This window comes from Mus caroli, unplaced genomic scaffold (genome assembly GCF_978045245.1).
Source record: "Mus caroli unplaced genomic scaffold, Mus_caroli_1 scaffold_14, whole genome shotgun sequence".
Taxonomy (NCBI): Eukaryota; Metazoa; Chordata; class Mammalia; order Rodentia; family Muridae; genus Mus; species Mus caroli.
The window spans coordinates 37048824-37074008 of NW_028227269.1; the positions used below are offsets into that span (position 1 = coordinate 37048824).

At 38.0% G+C, this 25185-nt stretch overlaps 1 protein-coding gene and 1 pseudogene across 7 annotated transcripts in view; both read left to right on the top strand.

Moving 5' to 3' along the window:
* The window catches only part of Etv1 (ETS variant transcription factor 1), a 90303-nt gene extending 74701 nt beyond the window's left edge, over window positions 1-15602 (top strand). For all 7 annotated transcript variants that reach the window (XM_085830310.1, XM_085830309.1, XM_085830311.1 and 4 more), the window contains 5 exons: window positions 572-638; window positions 2502-2572; window positions 5296-5465; window positions 9640-9741; window positions 13881-15602. In XM_085830310.1, coding sequence (XP_085686436.1) covers window positions 572-638; window positions 2502-2572; window positions 5296-5465; window positions 9640-9741; window positions 13881-14102 — 632 coding nt within the window. In that variant the 3' untranslated portion in view covers window positions 14103-15602. The remainder of the gene's footprint in view (window positions 1-571; window positions 639-2501; window positions 2573-5295; window positions 5466-9639; window positions 9742-13880) is intronic.
* An 8422-nt stretch (window positions 15603-24024) lies between these two features.
* On the top strand, window positions 24025-24647 carry LOC110307333 (large ribosomal subunit protein uL10 pseudogene; annotated as a pseudogene).
* Window positions 24648-25185: the final 538 nt, after the last annotated feature.

The following is a 25185-nucleotide window of genomic DNA, read 5'->3' on the forward strand; positions in this document are numbered from 1 at the left end:
TTCCAGAATTCTTGACCTTGTAGGAGAGTCTTTCCTGGGACAGGCATTGTGAACCTGCTTATTATGTACTGTCCTTTCATAGGCTTTGAACATGATCTATATTCTTAATAAAAATGAAAGGCCAGACATGCTATTATCTGAGGAAAACAGTTCAAAATTATCAAGATAATTTATGAGATTTAATTATTCTGTCCTTTCTTAGTAATTTCTGTCTAGTATTCATGAAGTCACCCATGTCTGAACCATTTAGCACTGTGCATAGAGAAAATACTGAGAGATATATAAATTCATTCCACTTGCCCTTAAACATTCTAGTGTGCCATCCATATGGTATTGCTGAACTTCAGCAAAGGTGAGTTGGTAAAACCGTGTTGACTTGCTTATTGAAGAGATTTAGCCTCTCCTATGATCCATTTAGCTTTACATTCTTGGAGGCCCCATTGAAAATGTTTTCCACGTTCTGACAGACTTGATCATTGGTGCTCTTGATGTTTCTGCTCTGTTCTGTGTATTTTACCTGCTCTTCCCTTCTAACCTGCCTTTCTATGACACATTTTGTTTCCTCTTTCAGAAGTGCCTAGCTGCCACTCCATTTATATGAGGCAAGAAGGCTTCCTGGCTCATCCAAGCAGAACAGAAGTTAAGTTCATTTTATAAGATTGCTTATAAATAACATGAAAAGTAATCAGACATTCCAAATATGGGTCTACTTACTCATTCATTATGTGCTTTGGGAAAATGCAGTTATGTTCCTAAAATATTATATATAAAATAATATTGTTTGGGGAGATAGAAGATGAGCAACAGCAGAATGCTTGACCAATGTCCCCAAGGCCAGGGGCTCAGTCCCCAGCAAGATGACATAAGCAAGCACAGACCCTGCTCTATCGTTGGAAGATGAAAAGATAGTGCTTCCTATCTTAGTAGCTTGCATTTTGCTGTGAGCATGAGTCTTGTCCATACCCATAGCTGTGTTCTGCCAGCAACTTGCAGTCTGTCAACTAGAAACAGCTCCTTCCAGATTACCCACCTTTTCGCACTCTACCGACAGGCATCTTGGGAAATATTGAGTCAAGGTCTTATAAGCCTAAGTCATACTTTGAAGTAAAACATGGTAGTGTGACTTTGCCTTTCACTGTCCTGAATTTTGTACCTTTTGGAAAAGCAATTATTAAGAATGGGTTCACATAAGCTGTGTAGAGACAGAATTTTTATTCCAGGTAACCACAATAGAATACTCTGCTCTGATAGACTTTGACATCTGCAACGTAAGAGACAAGAAATGATTATCTGGAAATTATCTCTACTGAAGGATTCCTGGAACTATGTGCATGTTTCTTCAATAAAATTGCCATAGATAATACCTTTTCAGTTAGAATTAGTATTCATGATTTTATATGAATGATATTAATAGACATTTAACTGATAACAAAAGACAGTACATCTAAAATACTTGAGAGGAAAAGCTTTGCACCAATGCAGTGTGGTTATTCTTGCTGATGTTATTAATATTATAAACCTACCATAGAGAACCTTGCTATGGTTGAATTGTATGAAATTTCTTCCTATAAGCAAAGGTGACAATTAGGTGAATAAAATATATGTGAGAGAAAAAAGCATTACTAGAAGATATTAATTTATTTTTACTTTTTTTCTATGAGGTGAGTTATGTTATAGCACAAAACAAAACAACAATAACATCCTCTCTCTTACTCTCTTGCCTACTAATGATGAGATGGAGTTGAGGAAATGACCTCATGGGTGGATTTGCCTAACACCAAGCCTTGCAAATTTAATTCAATCCACAAATTCACATGGTGGAAGGAGAAACCACAAGTTGCCCTCCAACCTTCAGGGCCATTTTGTGACTTCCATGAACACAAACACATGCACACATCCATGCACACGCATGCGAGCACACACCCACCCACATGTATACACACTGTGTGCACACATACATGTGCATGCTCATGTATGTGTGTGGACAGTATAATAAATATTTCAAAATGATAATGTTAGCTTTCCAAGATATTTCTGTAATGAAATAAACGGTAGACTAAATGTGTTTCAGAGTACAAGGACAACACCAGAAATTGGCTTTGGTGTCCCTCTCTTGAATAATGAAACAAAGAAGAAGCCAGGAAATAAAATGATGCATTATTAAGCATAGGTTTGACAGGATTTTTGTGAGGTCTCTGCTTAGGGTCAGCAGTTATACATCTCTGACGTTTCTGTATCACTGTGCTATGGCGCCCCTCTAAATTGGAGTGCATGAAAATCATTCAGTACTCACACTAGCTCTACCACTCTTATCCCCACTTGATAGATGGGAAGATGGAGGCAAAGAGCCAAACTAATGTCTCAAATATCAAATGGCTAGAAGGTGACAGACTACATTTCAAGACATTTTGTGTGTGTGTGTGTGTGAGTGGTGGCTGAAGAATCTTTGAGCATAATTTCATATTCTCCCATTAATGATACATATTCTGTTTTCCTTCCACAGGCTGCATGTTTGAGAAGGGTCCCAGGCAGTTCTATGATGACACCTGTGTGGTCCCGGAGAAGTTCGATGGTGGGTTTCTCTCGCTTTACATTTGACTTTATGAGCGGAGACCACTCTTTCCTTTTCTGAAAGCAGTTAACATTTGTACTTAGGGGGTTCTTATACACACCATTTGTCACACCCTCAGGGCTGGTGCAGTTATTGGATATTCTCATCCTTCCTCCTCCCCTTACTGACCTCTTAGGTTCCTTTTTTTGGAGCTGGGAGAGAAGACCAGCATTGTTGCTGTGCTCTGTGCTGAGCAGGGCATCTTTCCACTGCCCTGCGGAGCACATGCAGCTTGTTATTTGAGATTTACTGAAAGCTGATCCTGTAATTAACAAAGCAGAACAGAAAGCATGCTACTGTGGATGCACCGATGACTAATGCAGGCCCTTTCTTTTTATTGTTCATGAAAAGATGCATTATGGAGCACAGGAACAACATAACAGCCCATTGAGTCTACTGATTGCTTGCCCCCACACCCCACCAACGAAGATGTACATTACTAATGTAACATGTTGTAATTGCTTAAAAGGAACTTAGGAACTCATTACCTTTTAAATATCTCTTGCTAGTACAACGAATAGGTCCCCGATACAAGAAAACAGCGTCAAACTAGATAGAGTATTCTTTTCTTGACAAGCATAGTGGCAAAAGCTGACATTTACAAGGAAGCTTTGGGAAAAAGTGAACAGTTAATTCATTTAGTGGTTCTTCGGAGTGGTCTCCATAGTTCCTGCTTTGATTGTCAAACAGGAAATGAGCAGGGGCCCTCTGATTAGCTGATTGCAAAAACTTTGGGGATCTAGGCTGTAATGACTTGGGCGCTCTCAGAGGTTTTAATTGTCATTATTTAAACAGCAAAGTGCATGCTCAGATTTCTCTTCAATCTCATAATTAGTTCTTGAGGGCTTAGCTCCTAAGCTTCTTGCTGCTCTCGTAGCTTTTGGGAAGGATGGTGAGTTTTAGGAAAATCTATTTCCTTAGCCTTCCTTAAGATGGCTCAATTTATTAAAGGTCATGGAGTTGAAACCCCAAAGGGGATCCCTTTTTTTGGTTTTCTTCTACAATATTTACACTTCTGTTTCAGCAGCGTGAGTTGTGTTAGCTGCCACTAACAGCACAGCATCACAACTCTTAAAAGTGGCTTTTTCTGTGGACATGGAGCTTAAAACTTGCTTTCTGGACTGTCCTTTCTTCCTTTCATTTATTGTGAGTTTTGCATCTTAAATAATCTTAAACTTAGTAAGGGCATTCAAAGAGGGAGGCTATCTGAAAACTATGGCAAAACAGAATGCTAGTGCCTATGGAGCTGGCTGTCCTTCTTCCCTGTCTTTCACTGTTATTTATCTTTACCTTATACATATATATGTTTAATATATATTTGCCTCCATGAAAAAAGTTAAGTACTAGAAGGAAAAGTCTGAGATAAATAAAACTGACTTTAGATGAACAGAACATGCAGACACCTTGTTAAGAACAAAAGCAAATCACCATTTGTCAGTGGCTATTGACTGAATGTTGATGTGTGTGTTTGTGTGCCTTTTAAAGTATTGGGGTTTTTTCCTGGTCATGTGACAGGTGTAGTTCTACTTAACAACGACAAGAAATTTTTAGAGAGCTTGTGATTTACATTTATTTTGTAGTCCACACTTAATATGAATAGAGGCAGGTGAATATATCCTTCCTGAATTGTTTCTTCAACCAGGAAGAAAAATTCACACACTAACCCTGAGCGATCTGTAGGCATTAGCTTGGCAGTCTCCAGTGCCGGCAGGCCCATACAGTTCTGAGAAGCATGGCTGGAGTTGGAAGGAAATGAGCAGTGCTCAGAACACCAAGGGCTCTGTTTTGTTTTCTTTTGCTTTGTGCTAAGACAGTTGTACAGCAAAGTCAGTGTTAACGCCAGTACTCATGCTAGATGCTTTTCTATGCCATAGGAGGTAAATGCGGCACATTTTTTTCTTTGCCTAAAAAAATCTATTTTACAGAATGTGTTGTTATATACCATCTAAAATTGGCCTTTTTTAAAAAAAAGACCAGCAAACAAAATTAAATGAGCAAAACACACGTAAGTTTTGTTCATCGGGAATGTTGTTTTATTTATTGCCAAGTGACAAAGAGTGGCTTCTGGAGGAAGGTGCAGTAGGTGGAATGCTGCCACTGCTGCTGCTGACTCCCACAAGAGAGAGCTTCCTGATTCATATAAAGCACAGGCCACAAAGACTTTATGATATTACCAAATTTACCTTGAAATATGCTCACTGAGATATTCAGTAGTCGGTCATATGGAGGTCAATAAAGTATTTGCAAATTACAGCTTGTAGAAATTAAGTGATACAAATAAAATGCCCAGAGCTTGAAGCTGATTACTCTCCTCTTAGTGTTAGTCAGAGCCAGAGAAACAGCAGTTAGTGAAGCAAACCAGCATGATTGGGTATGATGGCTTGTAAAGGCACGAGGGAAGGATAGACAGTTAGACTAGGTTGTTAGAAGCAAATGATGATTATGAACGTATTCCTTACCGGTGTACATTTGCATTAGTGAGAATACATATTGTTATGTTGTCCACAAGTTTGTATGTATTGTTGGTTTGCTTTGAATCATGTGATTATTTTAAATCTGTATGTACCGGTGCTGTTTACAACCACCACGAAGTGATTATGTTTAGCCATTTTCATGATTGATTTGGTGTAAATTTTATATAGATGGCATAGTCGTGCTGATAATCATTTATTTTTTAAATGTAGGAGACATTAAGCAAGAGCCTGGAATGTACCGGGAAGGACCCACGTACCAGAGGCGAGGATCCCTCCAGCTCTGGCAGTTTTTGGTAGCTCTTCTGGATGACCCTTCAAATTCTCATTTCATTGCCTGGACTGGACGAGGCATGGAATTTAAACTGATTGAGCCTGAAGAGGTTAGTCTAAGTAGATTTTGAGTAGGAATCTGAACAGTATACATCTGTTCAGAGGACTAGTTTTGCAGTAGAGGACTGGCTTCACACCAAACACACACCAAATATTCAGGAGTGGGAAAACCGTTGCTAATTGTTTGGGTGTCTAAATTTTCTAAGATATTGAGAGATCCATGTGACTATAAAGAAACTTTGATTTCCTGTAGATGCACTTCAATGATGGAAGGGAAGAACCACAAAATTATCCTGCTGGCAACATAGGCTAACGATGCCTAACAGAATAATCACAGAGCTCTTTACCGAGATGGGAATGCATGATTTTAATAATCAAAGCAAGACTTGGACTGGAGAAGTTCAATGTGGCTTTGTGTCAGTTAAACAGGCATTTTCCTCCACCTGCAATTAAAATAAACTGAGCAGAAACAGAACACTTTGCATTTGTCATATGTGTTAGGACAAGAGACATTACTGAATAATATCAGTAATGTTCGAGCCACTCAGGAGAGACAACATTCTGTGAGTGAGTGACTATGCCCATTTAGCAGCCTGTGGTATTTATGTGTTTGAGTCTGAAGAGAAGAATGGAGAATCTGACTAGGTGACCAGTCAATGCCAACACATTCTGAGTTTTCTTATTATTTAAATGTGAGAAAAATACAAAATCACATCTGTTTCACACAATTGATAGTTCAACCACTTTGCTGTCACAGATGCATAAAGTCAATAACGAGACTCAATAATTCAGTCAGTTGACTATTTTCAAACGTTGACAAGCTCACTAGGTATTGTGCAATAGGCATTACGTGTTCCCTATGCTTTTATTCCACATCCGTCCCTAGGGGCCTGAGAAGACAGCTCAGTAACTAATGTGCCTCTGCACAAGCATGAGGACTTCAGGCAGCCATGTGAAAAGCATAGCAGTTGATCCCAGCCCACTAGGGCCAGACACAGAAAGATCCTGGGGACTCAGTGGCCATCTAATCTAGCTGAATCAGCATGGTTCCATGTTTAATGAGAGATCCTGTCTGAAAAGGCGAGGTCGAGACTGATTGAGGAAGACACCTGCTATCAACCTTGCTCATATATGTATACACTACATACCCCCACATCCCAAAAAACCCTGAAAAAGTTAAATATCCTATTTCTTATTGGTGCCTACTTCACTCTTAGCAATCATCTAATCAAACAATGATCATGATGTTTCTTCTGATTTCTTCTTTGGAAAGAACTTGTGAATTATTTTAGTCTGTGTGACCCCACAGGTCCTCTCCAGTCTCCACTACATAACAAATCTTTCAGTGATGAGCACCACAATCCATGAGTGAGGATTTGGAAGCTACCATACTGTTCAACTCACAGGACTTATTTTCTCACTTTTCACATGTCAGTTTAAAATGCTAATGATTACAATTCTGAGTCTGCCATGCTTATCTGCTCTGTCTGCTTGGATACCAAGAGCAAACACAGCTCTCTCTTTCAGGTATCTGCGATAATGGTATATTATTTACAAATTAGTCAACCATCCTAGGCAATTGTTCCCAGAAACACTCTTTAACCGTAGCAAGACACCTGCTAGATTCAACCATGGTCTTTGTTGATGCTCGAGCTAGTTGAACATCAGGGAAATCAGATTGCCAGACCCCAGGCTCACTGTCCCATAGCTAAGCATGACCTTCCAAAGTAATTTGGTGGGCTGGAGGATATAGGTCACTGGTGCCGTGCTAGCCTTGAGTTCAAACACTAACACCAAAAAATGTATTTATTAATATAATAAAACAGAGTTATACTTAAAGTATTAAACTGACTCTTTTAATGTCACTGGCAGTGAAAACGCATGCCAAAACACTGTACCTTGTGTGCTCCTATTTAAAGTAAGACATGAGAAAGTCTTGTTTTCATTTTGAGAGTCCAGGTTAAAAACTGTTCCTTAACTTTGAGTGATTGTATGTATGGCATTGGTGGCACTTCGGGGGAACCAAGTGGATGTAGTTTTTGAACTGCCTGGAACCTATTTAGGCTTCCTGCTGATTTTAGACCCTTTTGTCTACATTATATACACATATTGTTGTCTATTTTTACCTTAAGTTTGTGCCAATTGTGACACAAAATATGTCTAAGAACAGACTTTCTTTACATACAGACTAATAATCCATAGTGCTGAGAATCAATTGGCATTATAAGAAGCAGACTCTTAAGAGTCCTCTCTTAAGGTATTCACAACAGTTCTGTCACTCTCCAGAGACTTCTATGGTGCCTTAAAGTTCATTGCCTTTTAATTTTGAAGAGAACTCTTAGGTGGCAAATTCTAATAAAGACTAATTGGTAAATACTGTTTTCAGGAATTGTTGCTTAACAGAACTTTTCACACTTGCGAGCTTTTGTGCATAGGACACAACTTGGTATTTCTATTGAGCAACTGGTAGCCTTCATTACACTTTTGAAGGATTTTACTTAAAAAAAAACCCTAGGGCCGGGCGTGGTGGCGCACGCCTTTAATCCCAGCACTCGGGAGGCAGAGGCAGGTGGATTTCTGAGTTCGAGGCCAGCCTGGTCTGCAAAGTGAGTGCCAGGACAGCCAGGGCTACACAGAGAAACCCTGTCTCGAAAAAACCAAAAAAAAAAAAACCTAGGAAAAAAAACCAACAAAACAAAACTCCCCACTTCTTTCCCTCCCTTCCTCCCTCCCTCCCTCCCTCCCTCCCTCCCTCCCTCCCTCCCTCCCTTCCTTCCTTCCTTCCTTCCTTCCTTCCTTCCTTCCTTCGTCTATCCCTCATCTCCATTCTGTTCCTCATTTCAGGGTCTCATAGCCTAGGGGGGTCTAGAACTCATAATCTCCTGCCATAGTCTTAGTGCCATATTTAGCTCTCAGGTACTGGGATTTCCAACACACCTCACCATGCCTGGCTTGCTTTTCTTTCCATTTTGGCACCTGTCTCTGCTCCATTCACTATTGCTTAGAGCATTTACTGTAAAGATTGTGGAAAATTAAGAAGTATCCTCCCCTTTGACTGCTGGCTTGAACGAATAGTTTTGTTTCTGCTCGATCGTATCACTACTCACAGAACAGTACACCAACCCATGTGATTCAACACGATTGCTTAAAGATGGGTGTGGGTGACAGATTGCTGCTAACCAAGGGAAGACAGGAGCAGAGAGATGATTCTCAGGACTCTTTTTGTGGACAGGACACAACTTGGAATTTTGAGGAAACAAAGGCTCATGCTCTGTTATGGGCTTGCTCAGGCTGCGCATCTTTCCTCGGACCACCAAAGAATGGGGCTTAATGAGATCTAGACTGCAGTGGGTTGAGAGAAACAGGCTCCTCTCTCTGTATGCCTCCGTCAGCCCAGCGTGATGGTGAAGTGGAGTGGTGCCATAGGGAAGGAGAAGTGGTTTTAAGCTCTGCTGGAAAGCTCTGTCCTAACCACATCCATCTCTATGACAGTCACATTTGAAACCCTTCTGAGACCTTTACTAAAGCCACACTGTGGACATTCTGCTTTAAAAGGGAAAGACTCATATACATGGTGACTTTTCCACTTCCGCCTTATTTTTAGCATCCAATTAATGTTTCCTAAATGAGTTTAATTTTCCAGTTTGGGGTTGGCTTAGATGCTGATTTAGGCAACATTTATTTGTAGTTGAGTTTATTAATCGGCATACTGTTCCCTCCCTCTGCTGCCTCGCTGCCAGCTGCTGGTCACTCTTTCTTCGTACAATCTGAGCAGAGTCTTTTTTTTTTTTTAACAAAACAATAGAACACCTTTACAAAGGGATCATTAAACAGTTCCTAATCTGGGATTTCTTTCTTTTTTTTTTTTTTTTTTTGTCTGAAAGTTCAGGAAGGAAAGGACTGCTAGTGTATGGCAGAAGGGAAAATCTGCCTCATTTTGGTGAATTGCAGTCTGTTCTTTCGTGATGCAAACACATTCCCTTATTTCCATTTAATTTCTATCCAAAACAATGGTGACAAAGGATCCTATTGTGACGTTGAAAAGAGAGAACTGTAAGCCTGGTTTAAACCAGGACACAGGGAATTCACAACATGAAGGCTGTTGCTGTTGCTCTTTCCTTATGCCTTAGATTTGCCTCTTTGTGTGTGTATGTGTGTGTGTGTCTAAGTGTGTAAGCCAGTTTAAGACTCAGCACTAACAATAGGATTCTGTTTTGGTGGCAGGTGGCCCGGCGTTGGGGCATTCAGAAGAACAGGCCGGCTATGAACTATGACAAACTTAGTCGTTCTCTCCGCTATTATTATGAGAAGGGAATCATGCAAAAGGTGAGATGATGATACATTAAAACTCACTGTGATGGTGCCCACTGGTCTCCACGTCATATTTTTAGAGAGCACATTATCAGGGCTTTGCTCCAGTCAGGCTTTCCCCCATGCTGACAAAACTTGGCTCCTGCTTTGAGTATCAGGACTCTATTTATAACTTCATGGACATTGGACATAAATGTATAGTGGTATCTACCAAATGACAATCTTTCTGGAAGCTTTCACTTTGCTACACATGGTAAACAGGTTATTTCAGTATTGATACTGGATCTCCAGGTAACTAAAAGCTGTAATTTTATTGTACCTCAGAGTCACACATTTTTGAAATGCTTGGTTTTTTTCTTGTTCTATTTCTTTTTTGCTCCTACCTCCCTTTGGTTTTTTAAGACAGGGTTTCCCTACAGATCCCTAGCTGTCCTGAAACTCACTCTGTAGACCAGGCTGGCTTTGAACTCAGAAATCCACCTGCCTCTGCTCCCAAGTGCTGGGATTAAAGGCAAGATCACCACTGCCCAGATCTCTTGTTCTGGTTCTTAAAACACTCAGGCATCCCTTGATCTTATTAGAAAAAGAAAAAAAAAATTTCTTGCTAGATATCTTGCCTGATTTCATCACTTGACAGTTTACTATCCCAAACTACTTGCTTAAAATAAATGTTTCATCTTCTTTGGTTCATAGAACAAAGTTCAATATATTTTAATTCAAACGAGCTTCTTTTAATATTTAAAAGTTCTTTTGCATAAAATACAAAAACATGGATAAAGATAAAATGTACTTAAAATATAACATTTATAAAGGAGACCATGAATAAATGAATATATGAAGATAAAACATTTGGATATTTGTTATTATTTCCTTCAGCCTCCTGTGGTCTGTGGCTTGTATAGCACTACATTTAGATATGAATGCTGCATCGAATGGACTTTTCGGATGCCACTGTTTGGTACTAGGAAGGGAGGTTGTTTATCACACCAACGTGCAAAACTTGGAGTCTGCATGTAGCTAGTAACCAATCAGGGCCCCTTAGACTCTTAGCAAGTTCTCTTAGCCTCCTTATAAGCACAGTCTGCTATTTTAAGAAACACTCATGACTTCTATGAGACTTCTTTTTAGAATATTCTGCCTGTTTCATGATATCTCTTGCTATGGGTATCGACCATCCTCATGGCAAAGTAAATTGTAGCATAGTTTATTCAGAGGAACTCTGTGTCTCCCCATTTTATTACATAAAATATACAATGGGGAATTACATCCAAGTCTGTATGATCATATTTGCTCATTGACTTAAAACCTTAATTAGGCATTTGTTCTGTGTGAAAAGAGCAGTTGAATTAGAAGCCTGAAGAATAAAAAAAAAAAAAAAACCAAATGGGTTAATGCAAATGAAACATTATAAATGGTTATTAATTTCCATATTTCTGAAATAGAAATGAATGCTGAAAATGCTTATTGTACTTTTCAGATAAAATATGTGCACATCTAGTTAAACATGTAGCAATGCTTAGAATACTTAAGCAATACATAAAATATTTAAGTATTACTATACTAATATAGTAATGTTTGTATTCTGCATAATACAATTATGCTTGCTTCTTTTGCTTATCATTTATATTTGATATTTTATTTATTTAATTTAATATTCATATACAAATAGAATTTATTTGGGTCAAATATACCCCTATTCCTTCTTCAAATTTTAGAAAAAAATTATTGTATTTATTTATTTACTTATTTATTTAGTGTGTGTGTGTGTGTGTGTGTGTGTGTGTATACCACCAGTGTATGTGTGCAAGTCAGATGACACCTTGCAGTAATCAAGCTTGACTTTCCAATCGTGGGTCCCAGGCATTGAATTCCGGTTGTCAGGCTTGGTCACAAGTACCCTTGCTGAGCCATCTTGAAAATTTAAAAGTTGAAATGTAATTTAAATATCTGCCTGGGCTTTATTTGACAGATCTAACTCCCTGTCTACTTCTGATATGTTCCTCCACAAAATACCTGTGTTTTGTCAACTCACTGTTGCCTTTAGCTTTACCTAATAACCTACAGGGCTTCTTACACCACGACTGTATCACTAACCAAGGAGGGCATCATTCACCCTGTTTGTATGTCAGCTTTAACGGGGTGGAAAATATGGAGGTAGCATGAAAGTGTTCCCTCACAGGAAACTAGAAGGAAGTAAAAAGCAGAAGTTCCTAGGATATTTGATGATTTCTGCTGCATATTGTACATTTAAATTCCTCATGATGAAATTGTTCTCACTTATTACATTGCTTCTAAGTGAAGACAACCCCAACATGTCAAACGTGTCAGACAAAACAGGTGCACTCCCTAAAGCAAACAATTCTTTTTCTGTAGCCCCAAACTAAACAGAGTGGGCTACAGAAGACGCAGAGGCATGTTGAATACAGCATTTATTTTACCTTCATTTCCTGAAACTAGTTTGAAAAATAGAGAAGAACGGAAACAAAACTAAGATATATTCTGTATATCTCAGCTTTTGTCTGAAACTGCCTGGTTTTTACTTTGGGACTCACTTCATTACTTCACTCAGTGTGTGTCTCTGTGTGTGTGTGTGTGTGTGTGTGTGTGTGTGTGTGTGTAATGAGGTCTAAAGGAGGAGAGTTAACTAGGTGTCTCCATTTGCTTTGAACTGTGCTAGAGTTTTTCTATGCATCACAGCTGGCCTTCCAAGGAGCTCTTCCTGTTTCAATTTCACAGGACAAGGAACTGAAGAGCAGTTTAAGAAACATGTCCAGATTCATAAACATCTCTCGGGGTTGGCTCTTTCAAACCTCTAGATATCCAGATTACTTGGACTCTAATGTGGTTCTTTTACTTAAATTCAGGGCAACAAATATTCTAACTCTGAGTCCAGAGCAGCAGAGTCCTTGGCAGTCATTCCTTTTCTCCCAAACATGCACAGAGAGTTTATAAACTGTGAGCACACTGCTTCCCCGTGTCACAAATCAACTAGCAAGACCTTTTGACACAGAAACAGGAGATGGTGGATTGGTTTCAGCTATGTGAAGTTGTGAGCTATGTGTACACACACACACACACACACACACACACACGCATGCACACACACACACACACACACACACACAGAGAGAGAGAGAGAGAGAGAGAGAGAGAGAGAGAGAGAGAGAGAGAGAGAGAGAGAGAGAGAGAGAGAGAGAGAACTGTCACACTCACACTTCACACAGGGAACTGCCTTTGTTCCCCATAGATCCCCTGGGTCTTGAGTTCCTTAGCATTGTCTATTAATGGCAGATACATCTGTCTCTTTCCATTGTTTATCAGTTTCCACAGGAGCATTACTCTTCACAACTTAAGTTTGGGGCGTGTCTTTCTCTACAAATTGTGCTACATCTCCTTTATTTCAGGCACTTGACACATTTCCTTTTCTCATTTCCTCCCTTCCCAGTGTGTATTTTAGATTCCTTTCACTTTTTTTTTTACGCCTCTTACTTCAATTTGACACTTTACACACATCCTTAAGTTTCATCTAATGTATCTTGCTTTCATTTTAAAAAGTGATGTGCTCAGGATAATGTTCTTCTGCTCCATCCTTCATTTAAATAAGGCTATGCATCTTTGGGGCTTTCTTAGATGGAGGATACACAGTACCAGGGGGAAGATGCAGGAAAAAGAAGCAGTGCATCCTGGGAATCAGTGATCACTACTCTACTCTTAGGAATAAAACACATTTTTTTTCTTTTAAAACTTGAAAGTTGTAGAAATATAATAGTAAGAGAAAGATAAATCTTAAAGAGATTTTCCAAAGCATAGATGTTACCTTTAGAACAACAAAAAACTTCAGTGTGAATTGCTTACATTATATCATTGATTTTTCTCCCACCAATGACAGTGTAAATGCATCTTTATGTTAAAAAGGCAAAAGCAAACTGCTGATTTTCTTAGCTTTTCCTAGAATTAATTATTACTGTAGCTCAACATTTTGTATTTCCCTTCATTGAAGCATGGCTTATTTCACAAGTAAGGACTTTTCCCCCATGAACATGTATCTATTACTTAGTTGCATAGTCTCTTCTGGCCTCCATCTCTGCTGATCTGTTAATTCATGTTTGTTTCTCTTTCCCTTACTCTTGTGGCCTTTTCTGTGATATTCTCAGGTGGCTGGAGAAAGATACGTGTACAAATTTGTGTGTGACCCGGAAGCCCTTTTCTCTATGGCCTTTCCGGATAATCAGCGCCCACTGCTGAAGACGGACATGGAACGTCACATCAACGAAGAGGACACAGTGCCTCTGTCTCACTTTGATGAGAGCATGACCTACATGCCCGAAGGGGGCTGCTGCAACCCTCACCCCTACAACGAAGGATACGTGTACTAACATGAGTAACCCGTCAAGCAAGGCACCCCGTGCTTCGCCTCTTTTTTTCAAGATGCAGAGAATCACCGAATTCTCTTCAATGTTTGTTTTATTTCTGTTGTTTGTACTTTATTTTTTAAATGATAATACAAAAGGGGGCTTTTCCTGTTGCATTATTCTATGGTCTGCCATGGACTGCGCACTTTATTTGCTGGTGGGCGGGAGTAATCTAGATATTCATTCTTTGTAACAGGAAGATGGCGGATGAGTGGGCAGAAGGAGCTGAGGGATTCCTTTTTACTTAGGCTTGGGATGAGGTCCTACAGGTTTTCTGTATGATGACGCTATATCATATTTGTTCGATTTCATAATAACGTAAGATAATTTTCCCTGGGTATCTACGGTACAGTTGATTTCACGTTGTGTAAATATCTTCTTGGAGACCATTTGCCTTGGGCATTTCCCCCATCATTACTGAGTCTCTGCAGGTGTACAAAAATCTACTGTAAATGGCAGTTTAATGTTAGAAATTACTGTTTTGCACCTCTTGTAAAAAAATATTTAGCAATTGCATTTGTTGTTCTTTATGTTTCATAATGCTTTACAGATGACTTGTAGAGGAAAACCCTAAATGTGGGCAATTCTCGCTGAAGTTGAGTAATCACCATGGCTGTAAATGAGGGCCACAGTTTTGGACTCTGGCTCCAACTGAGTCACAGGCCAGTAGCATTTTATGTATCTGGTGCCATCTTGCTGTTTTGGTACTACAAACACTGTCTTTTAACTATGTTGATGCCCATCTCACTTAAATAATGACATGTCATGATCCTTCGGAATCTTCATTTAAGTGTTAAAGCTGGGATCACAATGAAGCAAAAAATAGAAAAAGAAAAAAAAATTACCTGTCTCCTTTCACTATCTTCAGTACATAAATACATTATTTAATCAGTAAGAATTAACTGTACTAAATCACATATTATGCTGTTCTAGTTACAGCAAACACTCTTTAAGAAAAATATCCACTACACTAAATAGGTACTATAGTAATTTTTAGACATGGTACCCATTGATATGCATTTAAATGTTTCACTGCTGTGTTCTGTTGATAACATATATAAATATTAGATAATGCTAATGCTTCTGCTGCTGTCCTTTCTGTAATATTCTCTCATGCTGAATTTATTATGACCATTTATAAGCAATGCAGTTAACTACAGATAGCATTCAGGACAAAATAGATGACTCAAACCATTTATGGCTTAAAAAAATAGCTTACCACCTTGCTATGCTATAAGCAGCTTCTATGCACATTGACAAACGAAGAGTGAGCCTCAGCTTGCTGAAGGAAACTGGGGAAACTTTTGTAACTTTTGGTGAAATGGAACATTGTTTATGAACTGTTAAAGAATATGAGGAAGTTCCTGTGTGACATAGTGCTGGCACTGATGTTGTCCCTTGTCTCCTTTGGACACGCCTGTAAATGTGATCGGATTGTACGAAAGAAGATTCAAAGATCTGAAATTTCAAAGTTTCTGCCTTGTTTTCATTTTGTTTGTTGTTCGTTTGGTTTATTGTCCATCCGAAAACGACAGCATTGAGCGTGTGCAGTGCTGTTTCGTTCACTCTGAAAACCATAAGGAAACGGTGTCTAAATACCCCCTGAGTAGCTGCTTACCAGATCCAAGCAAAGAAAATAAATTGTGTTCGCTTTGTTACTACTCTGGAAGAACAGCTTCATAAAGAGCCTATAGGAAAACACTATTTCTTGGAAAACCATTAAAGAGCAAATAAACCCAGGGAAGCATTTCACCAACACAAGAAAGAACTTGTGAAGACCAGTCCTCAGTATCCTTCCCCCCACCCCTCCGCAGATCACAGTTGTTTCTGTAACATAACTGTCCCTTCACTCACTCTCCCCACACACAAATGGGCACTATCCACATCCTCCAGAAATATTCTGACCCTGCAGATGTCTATAAATGATTCCCTTGACTGTGCTGCATGTGTTTCCTCTGGCCCTTCATGGGCTGATATGTATGCCTTAAAAATCAGGACAGCCACCATGACCACGTGGCTATTTACAGCACTTGGACTTTCTAAGTAACCAGTGAAGTATTTATTGGATAGACCTCCAAGATGGAGCTCTTGGTAAAATAGAAAAATTCTAAGTGTGGCTTGAAATGTCAATCATATTCAGGAGTCTTTTCTCTGTCTATAGTTCTTCCCCTACCCTTTTAATACTCTTGTCCTAGTCAATCAGAGAGGAAGATTTGGACTCTGACTTATTCTAAAGGATCAAAAGCGGGAAGGTATTAATTTTGATGTGTAAGGAAAACTATATGTTTTATTGCAATAGGTAGTGTTTAAATGGACTCTGTAAGTCAGGTAGCATTAAGTATTTCTAATATGAAAAATTTCAAAATATAACACCATAAAGTGTAGAAAAACAGAAGATTTTATGTTCTGATTTCTTTCTTTTCTTTCTCCTTTCTTTCTTTCTTTCTTTCTTTCTTTCTTTCTTTCTTTCTTTCTTTCTTTCTTTCTTTCTTTCTTTCCTTCCTTCCTTCCTTCCTTCCTTCCTTTCTTTCCTTCTTTCTTTCTTTCTTTCTTTCTTTCTTTCTTTCTTTCTTTCTTTCTTTCTTTCTTTCTTTCCTTCTTTCTTTCTCTTTCTTCCTTCCTTCCTTCCTTCCTTTCTTTCTTTCTTTCTTTCTTTCTTTCTTTCTTTCTTTCTTTCTTTCTTTCTTTCTTCCTTCCTTCCTTCCTTCCTTCCTTCCTTTCTCTCTCGCTCTCGCTCTTTCTTTCTTTCTTTCTTTCTTTCTTTCTTTCTTTCTTTCTTTCTTTCTTTCTTTCTTTCTAGATTGATTTAAAAAAATCTAGTTCCTGATGTTTGCAAGAGTCTTGCATTTTGTATTTCAGCAGCATTGGCTACAAAGCATAGGGATTAGTAAAGTAGTCATTTTTTTTTTTCAACTTGATAAAAGAAATGGAAGGTGACATCCCCTAGTGTTTGATGTCTCTAGTTGAACATGTGCATATATCCAACAATTTCTTTAAACAAAGGATGTTACCTTCCAAATATGTCCTGAGAAATTATTTTCTTAAGGGGTACTTCAAAAGCAAAATCCACAAAACTGGGTGTGTAGTATTTCTTCAAACCACAGAAGCCTTGCTTTCTGTAGATTCTATAACAAATTTCTCAGACTTGAGTAACAATACAAATTTCCTGTCTTACAATCCTGTCGGTCAAAATTTCAAAGTCAGTCTTAGAGGGCTAAAACTAAGATGCTAGGAACAGCACCTCATTTTGAAGGCTCCAGAGAGGCCTTGTTTTTTTCTATTTTCTGAGAATGACAGTATTTCTTGACTATTAATAACAACATTTCAATTTTGCCTCCCTGTTTATGCCCCTTTCTCTGTACTCACAGATCTTTCTAGCTTCCTGCTAGAACACACGTGATGATATTTAGGGTTTACATAGAAAGCCCAGGTTGATCTTCCCCCTCTCAGCCTCCTCGATTATGCTGTTTGTCCCTTTTAACAGATAAACAATTCATAGGTTCTTGGGTTATAATGTAGCTATGGGGAAGATCTGGGAAACGCTATTTATTCAGTTTTATTCAGTTTCCCACATAGGCAAAGACCCCAGAGAGCAAAATGCTAATTGATTTATTCATGGAAAAAAAGTTCTAAGATTAGTCCATACTAAGGGATATTGTCATTTACCAGGCAAATTTCTCCTTACTTTGCATAAATACTTTTTAAAAAGTACCTCGGTATGAAAATTCTCCTATTCTAGTAAACCATCTGGATTATCACATCAAACCTTTATATGATTTAAATATCCCTCCTCTTCTGGTTAAACACGTTATAGTAGGGAAAATAGCTAGCCTGTGATAACAGCAACAGCACCATTAAAATCTGATGCTCCTGCCATGTTATGCTTCTGCAAAGAATTTCTTTAACATCAATGAGTTCATTCTCTATGATTGTCAGATCTGCAAGTGATAACTGCTTATTCAGTAAGAATAATAAACAGAATATGCTCTTGTTAATCAAAGGAACAATTCTAAAAACTGACTCGATTTCTTTTTATACTGAAGTGAAAAATATTCCTTGACTGATACCACAGTGTTTGCACCAGATTATAGAGTTCTAAATTGAGTCATATTTTCGACTGTGCAGCCTTTCCAGATTATATAATGATGAAACATATTGGAAAAAAAAATGAATGCTTAGTTGAGTCCTTAATTTTAAAAAAAAAAAATCTGAAACAAACAAGCTATTTTCTAGGTGCAGTTTGGCATGGACAAGAGATATTAAAAGTAGGCAAAAAATTGGAAAGAATCCATTTAAAGAAGGCAGATTTGTATGTTGGACAATTGCAACAAGAATTTCATAGAAGTCAAGTTCCATAAAGGTATTTTTGTTGCATTCAGTACTAAAGACATAGATAAGTGGTGTCTAGGAAGATAGAGAGAGGGTGGCTGCTTTTGAGTTCTTTGGAAAGCTGACCAAATTTAATGAGGACTCAACTACTATTTTTAAGACTTTATTTTATTTTATTTTATTAAGTGAAACTGACTTAGACACTTTAAAAAATATGGAAAAGTCTAGTTTAAGAAGAAAAATCTGATTAGATTAGTGGGTGCCTTTATAAAAATATTGATGGTTTTGGAATGTTCAATGAAAATGTATATACAATAGCTGTGGTTTAAGAATTCATATATAAGGTAGGTTTTCTTTCCACTTATGAACTCCAATATTCTTACTTAGTTCCATTTGAAAATTATGTTACTATGGGAAGATTTTCTTTAAGTTTGCTTGGTTGTATCAAAATTATAATTACAGTTTCAGAAAGCATTATGAAATTCATGTGGTGATAGCAAACTAAATATGCTCAAAATTTAAGTCGAAAATAAAAGCCCAGAAATTGAAAATATTGGGTTGTCGTGATCACTCAGAATGGTTGCACATTCATACCCTGTGAATGCCATCTCAGTGCTGACTGCCTCTTAATTAGTTACAGTTTGAATAATTTATGACCAAACTACTAATTCTACACTGTGGTCCTTTCTTCTTCCTCTTATTTTCTGAAGGATTTAGATATCATGACACTTAATACATTTTTCCAGTTGTGTTCCAATTTCTTTAGATATATTTCATTAAATCTCAAGAAATGTGTTGAGGAGGAAAAAAAAAAAACAGAATTTGGGAGACTGGACAAGGGCATGTGACTTGTCTATACTGCCTCGGCTGTGACTTGAATTGTCTAATGAGCTGACAAACTAACAAATGTCATTGTGTTGAGATGTCAGGAGCTCACAAGTCGATTCATAACTTGGATGTAGCTGGGCTCTCGATTTAGCTTCTCATGATAAAAACTCCTATTCCAATTACGTTTTGCTGAACCAGTCTTTTAGTTGGCTGCTCCGTCTTACCTTTGGAACATTCTTTGTAGAAAATCTAAGAAGTGAATAAAGCACCATTTACAACAACAGTCAAGACAAATGAAAATGAGCAAAGTTCCTTTTGATTCTATTCCACTGGAGAAAATTCCAGACTCACGTTCACCAAAGAAATCCATGTATAGATTCTACTCTTCTAAGCTGAACACATTGCATAGTTAGTTGAAAGGAAAATGGGAATCTTCAGAAAACTTCTGAAGTAAAACGGGGTCGGTCCCATGATTTAGAAAACACAGAAGTGGCTAAAGAGGAAAATGAAACAAAACCAGGAAGTGTTATATAAACATATATTAATTATTATGTCTTATTTCTGTTAAAGGAGTAGCAACAGCATCATGTACAGGTTAATATTCCAAATTCCTTGTAAAACCATCATAGAGCCGGGCGTGGTGGCGCACGCCTTTAATCCCAGCACTCGGGAGGCAGAGGCAGGCGGATTTCTGAGTTCGAGGCCAGCCTGGTCTACAAAGTGAGTGCCAGGACAGCCAGGGCTACACAGAGAAACCCTGTCTCGAAAAACCAAAAAATAAATAAATAAAAAAAAAAAAAAAAAAAAAAAAAAAAACCATCATAGAAATTTACAAGGATGGCGAAAATAAAAAAAGATAATGTGTGTGACTGGATTTTTCGATCTCAAAAATGCAATCTTGTTTATTCAGGAACCAAGCATGGGACTGGCACTTGCAAGGCAAGGCTTTATTTAGTGTTACTACTGAGCTACACTCCCCTCAACACTGCTATTTCATTTGTAATGGGCCGCAAAAATGTTTTCTTTGTTTTAAAAATAGTTTTCAAACTTAAATTTAAGCAAAATTTTCCATACTTTGTGAAAATTTGGTATATTGCATTCATGGTTAAATCTACTTGCTTGATAACATCCTAGCATCCACTGTCAATAATATTCAGAGTAGTGTATAACCACTCATTTTCAAAATGTTTTCATTTTTCTTAGTCATGGTTTTAGTTAGGGTTTTACTGTTGTGAACAGACACCAGGACCAAGGCATCTCTTGTAAGAACAACATTTAATTGGGGCTGACTTCCAGGTTCAGAGGTTCAGTCCACTATCTTCACAGTGGGACCATGGCAGTGTCCAGGCAGGCACGTGCAGAAGGGGCTGAGAGGTTAACATCTTCATCTGGAGGCTGCTAGGAGAAATCTGACTTCCAGATAGCTAGGACAAGGCCATTAAAGGCCAAGCCCACAGTGACACACCTACTCCAACAAAGCCACACCTCCAAATAGTGCCACTCCCTGAGCCAAGCATATACAAACCATCACAGTCATAGTATTTAATATATTCCAGGTGATACTTGTTTTTAAATTAGGATCTGAAATATAAAAGCATTGCAACTTTATGCTGTATTTTAAATTCCGATTGTGGTTAATTTACTAGTAGGTTGGCTTGAACTTTATATATATATTTTGATGTCTTTATTAAAAAATAAAAATGTCTACATAGGCCAATAATCATACCAAGGAAAATAAAGTATATTTAAATAGTCAGCTAATTGAGCATTTTAAAAACAACTAAGTCTTTTAAATGCACACTAACAAATACAAACAGTTCCTTCAAACAAATCACATTAGGTCTAGTGAAATGGCTCAGCAGATAGAGGCCCCTGCTACTAAGCCAGATTTCCTCAGCTCAAACCCCAGAATTTACAGGATTGAAGGAAAGATCTGACTTCTTCAAGGTGTACTATGACCTTCATGCATGTGCTGTGGGATACATGCACCTCTGACACTCCAAATGGATGGATGGATGCATGGATGGATACATAGATAGATAGATAGATAGATAGATAGATAGATAGATAGATAGATAGATAGATAGATGCATAGACTTAAATAAAAGTAGTTATAGTTTGACAAGCCACACTTAATAACAAAATGTCCTTTTGCTTTCATCTTTCTTTAGTCTGAATTGAAAGATTGTTATTAAAAACAAATTCTAGCATATAGGTAAGCTCTCTAAGATACTGGTACTGTAGATAACATATTTAAAAGAAACAATTTCAAAGCACACATTTTTGGGCTATCATGTAATTAATCCGAAATTTGGATACTGGAATAATAGTAGGCAAGCTTTCACTACCCTTTATGTTTTTCTTTAAGCACTAAGGACTTTCTAAATTAAAGCATGATGAATGCTCTATTTACCTCTAACTTTCCAATTGTCTTCTTTAACTTTTTCTAAATCTGTTAGCAAGAAGACAAACTGATTTAAGAACAATATAGTGTGGATTTGGTTCATTAATGAAAAAGAAGTTTCTAGAAATATCAAATTTCTATATCATATTTTCTTTCTCCTTAAATATCTTTAAGATTCTTTTTCCTGTGTTTATTTATTCTTAAATAATTTCATACAGTATATTTTACTCATATTCTTTTTTGTCCCCCCAAACCACACTAGATCCTTTCACCCCACTTCATATTTTTTATCTCTTAAAATCGAAAACAAAAGGCCACTAAAATGACATGGAGTCATTTGTGTTGGCCATACTACAGATCATGAGGCTTGCCTTGGAGCATGGTTAATATGCCCAGTGACACTCCACTCAAGTAAACCGATGTTCCATCTCCCAGTAGCTGTCAATTGCAAATATTTTCTTGGCTGGGGTGGGACTATGTTCCCAATTCCCCTTCTTCATGCTGAAATTTTTGTCTGTCTTAAGTCTTCCTCATCTTGTGAGGAGGTCTCTGTGAGTCCATTTGTGCACCTGCCCTGTTGTGTCTGGATAATGTTGCTTCCTTGAAGTCATCCATCATCCTTGGATCTTAGTCTTTCTGTGTGACCCCCACCTCTGCCCTTCTGCCTAGATCCCTGAGACCTGAAGGGAGGGATATGATAAGAGCCCTCCAAAGTTACTGACTCCAAACATCATCTAGATGTGAATGGCTATCATGCATATCTTTATTTGCAGCTGAGGAAGTAAACAGTACAAATGACCAAAATATTGTCATTCAGATGAATTTGCATGCTTGCCTCTGAAGTTCACTATTAAGAATACTATGAAAACCAATCAGTTATAAAAAGATTTCACTCTACAACTTCCTTTGTGGTTCATTACTTTAGTCCATTGGGATTATGTACAGAAAGACTATTACTTCAGTTTTACTAGAATGGACTTTAGATTATTTATTTCAATTTGTTCTGTGTTATGATATCCATGTATCCAACCCTTTAATTTCCCCACATGTGAGTCTTCTAAAAATTAACATTGAACACTTGCATAAAATCAATTCAATTGCATGAATATTTTGTCCAAATTAAATGCCTCCCATGTAAGATAGATGTATAGAAAATGATCCTTTTCCTAAGAGTAAATAAAACTAAACAATATAAATCTATTACAGAGATGAGTATAAATTGGAACACATCATGTAGTACTGACTATATCTGAGACTCTACAAAAGAAGTAATTTAGTGCTATCTAGCAATAGAAGAACAGAATAATTTTATTCAAATAAATTTGTAAGTTTAATATCGCCCATTGTTATGACATAAAGCAGTTAGTTAATCACTAACTATAAATGCACATGGTATATAATGTACAGAATTAGAAGATTTAAGAATCAAAGCAGTGCAGACTTATTAACTTCTGGACTACACTGATTAAAAACATTTACCAAGTGCTCCCTCTGAGCATGTGCACATACTGGATTCCTTACTGTGCAGTGAGAGGTTGTTGTGTTATTCTGTGTTTCTAGCTCTAAGCAACAGTAACCAACTGGTATAGAAATTGTCAAAGCCCAGGCTCTCTTTTGTAGAGAGGGTGGCTATTTTAGGTATATCACCTAACAACTGGCCTCTTACCCTAAGCCTAACACTGACACCCACAAAGGGCCAAAGAGATGAGTCACAAGATCCTACCCAGCAGTGATGGATTTCAGACCTTGATCTTTCTGTCCTCTGACCTGACCGATAGCAGGGAACTCAAGTTGATATCTGCCTGTGTCCCTTCCTTGTGTGGAATACTGTTCTTCTTCCTGAGACTATCTCAGCTTACACACCTGCCCCTATACTGTGTCCAGTTTTACTCTCAGTGTTTGGAAAAATCAACTCTTCACCTGTAGCCAGTCAAAAAGCCTATCAAAAATGTTCTGTTTGAGGTTTCCTTGAGGGAAAATTTTTACACTACAGTTCCAGAACAAGCAACCCTGAAAAGAGAATTTTCTAACTCTGATAAAATTAACCTGTTTCTCCCTTCCATATAGGGTAGCCCATAACAATTATCATGTATTTAGTTTTCATGAATTTGATAGTCTAAGATATACTATCAGAAAAGGAATTGTAAAATGTAGGAATTAGAGGTATAAACATTTAAGAATGAAGACAGATCAAGGTACTTTATCATGCACTTCTAGGCTATCTTAATCCTTACTGCACTGATGAAGACCGTTTCTCAGCTCTTACCCTGATAAGAGTGACATTATCTTTAAATCCTGTGTGGCAATCCCTGACACACCTCCATTATGACCAAAGAAGACAAAGCAGCCTGGAAGTCCAAATAATTTCTTCAGGTTATCCAACATTTGCAAGTCTGTGGTGCTGCTGGGCCAGAAAATCATGGTGTGCAAGGCCTTCCTAAGCATCTGACAAACAACTGAGCTCTGGAGAAACTGTTGCCTCATATACAGGGGTTGGGGCCTTTGTGTTCACCAAGGAGAACTTCCCGAAGATTAGCCACATGTCGTTAGCCAATAAGAGTCCAGCTGACACCTGTGCTGGTGCCATAGCACTATGTGAGGTTACTATGCCAGAACACTGGTATGGGACCTGAGAACACTTCTTCTTTCCAGGCTTTAGTCACTACTAGTAAAATCTTCAGGGACACCACTGAAATTTAGACTGATGTGCAGCTGATAAAACTGGAGACAGTGTGTAGCCAGTGAAGCCACACTGCTGAATATGTTGACCATCTCCCTCTTCTTTGGCCTGATCATTGAGCAGATATTTGACAACGGCAGCACTTGCAACACGGAAGTGCTTGACGTCACGAAGTAAGCTGCACTTTTGTTTCCTAGCAGGTGTCTGAAATGTTGGCAGTGTTTGTCTGTGGATTGGTTTGCAACTTGTTGACTTAATATCAGTTTAATTTGAGAAATCTGAAAATAAAGGCTTACTTCTCCTGGAGGAGGATGAGGGTAAGGGAAGGAGAAAGAAGAGAAAGATGGAGGAGGAGGAGGAAGAGGAGGATTTAACACATATTAAACTGAATACAAGTTAAGGTATATGGATATATCATCCATAAAAATGAGGAGAGTTTTTTTCTCTCTCTCTTTTTGGAAGGAAAAAAAAAAGCTTACTAGAGCAACAGCAATTAGAGGACACAACTTTTAGAAGTTACAATAATTTAGCTTTAAAAACCATGGCTTTAGGAAATAATAAAGTCTACTTAGGTTCCTACTGCTGGAGTCAGTGAACATCAACTATCTTTGTACTCTTTAATCACTTAGATCAAGATCTGGAACCTAGAGAGAGAACCCCAAAGTTTTTTTCTTTAATTGTGCCAATGCCCCTTGCCTGCTAAACAGGGAACTTGTTTTATAGTGTCAGCAAGCCTTTGCCACAACTCTCCAAGCTTAGTGGCATTTTAAGAACTATATGTTGAATGATTCTTCTTTCTCAAATCA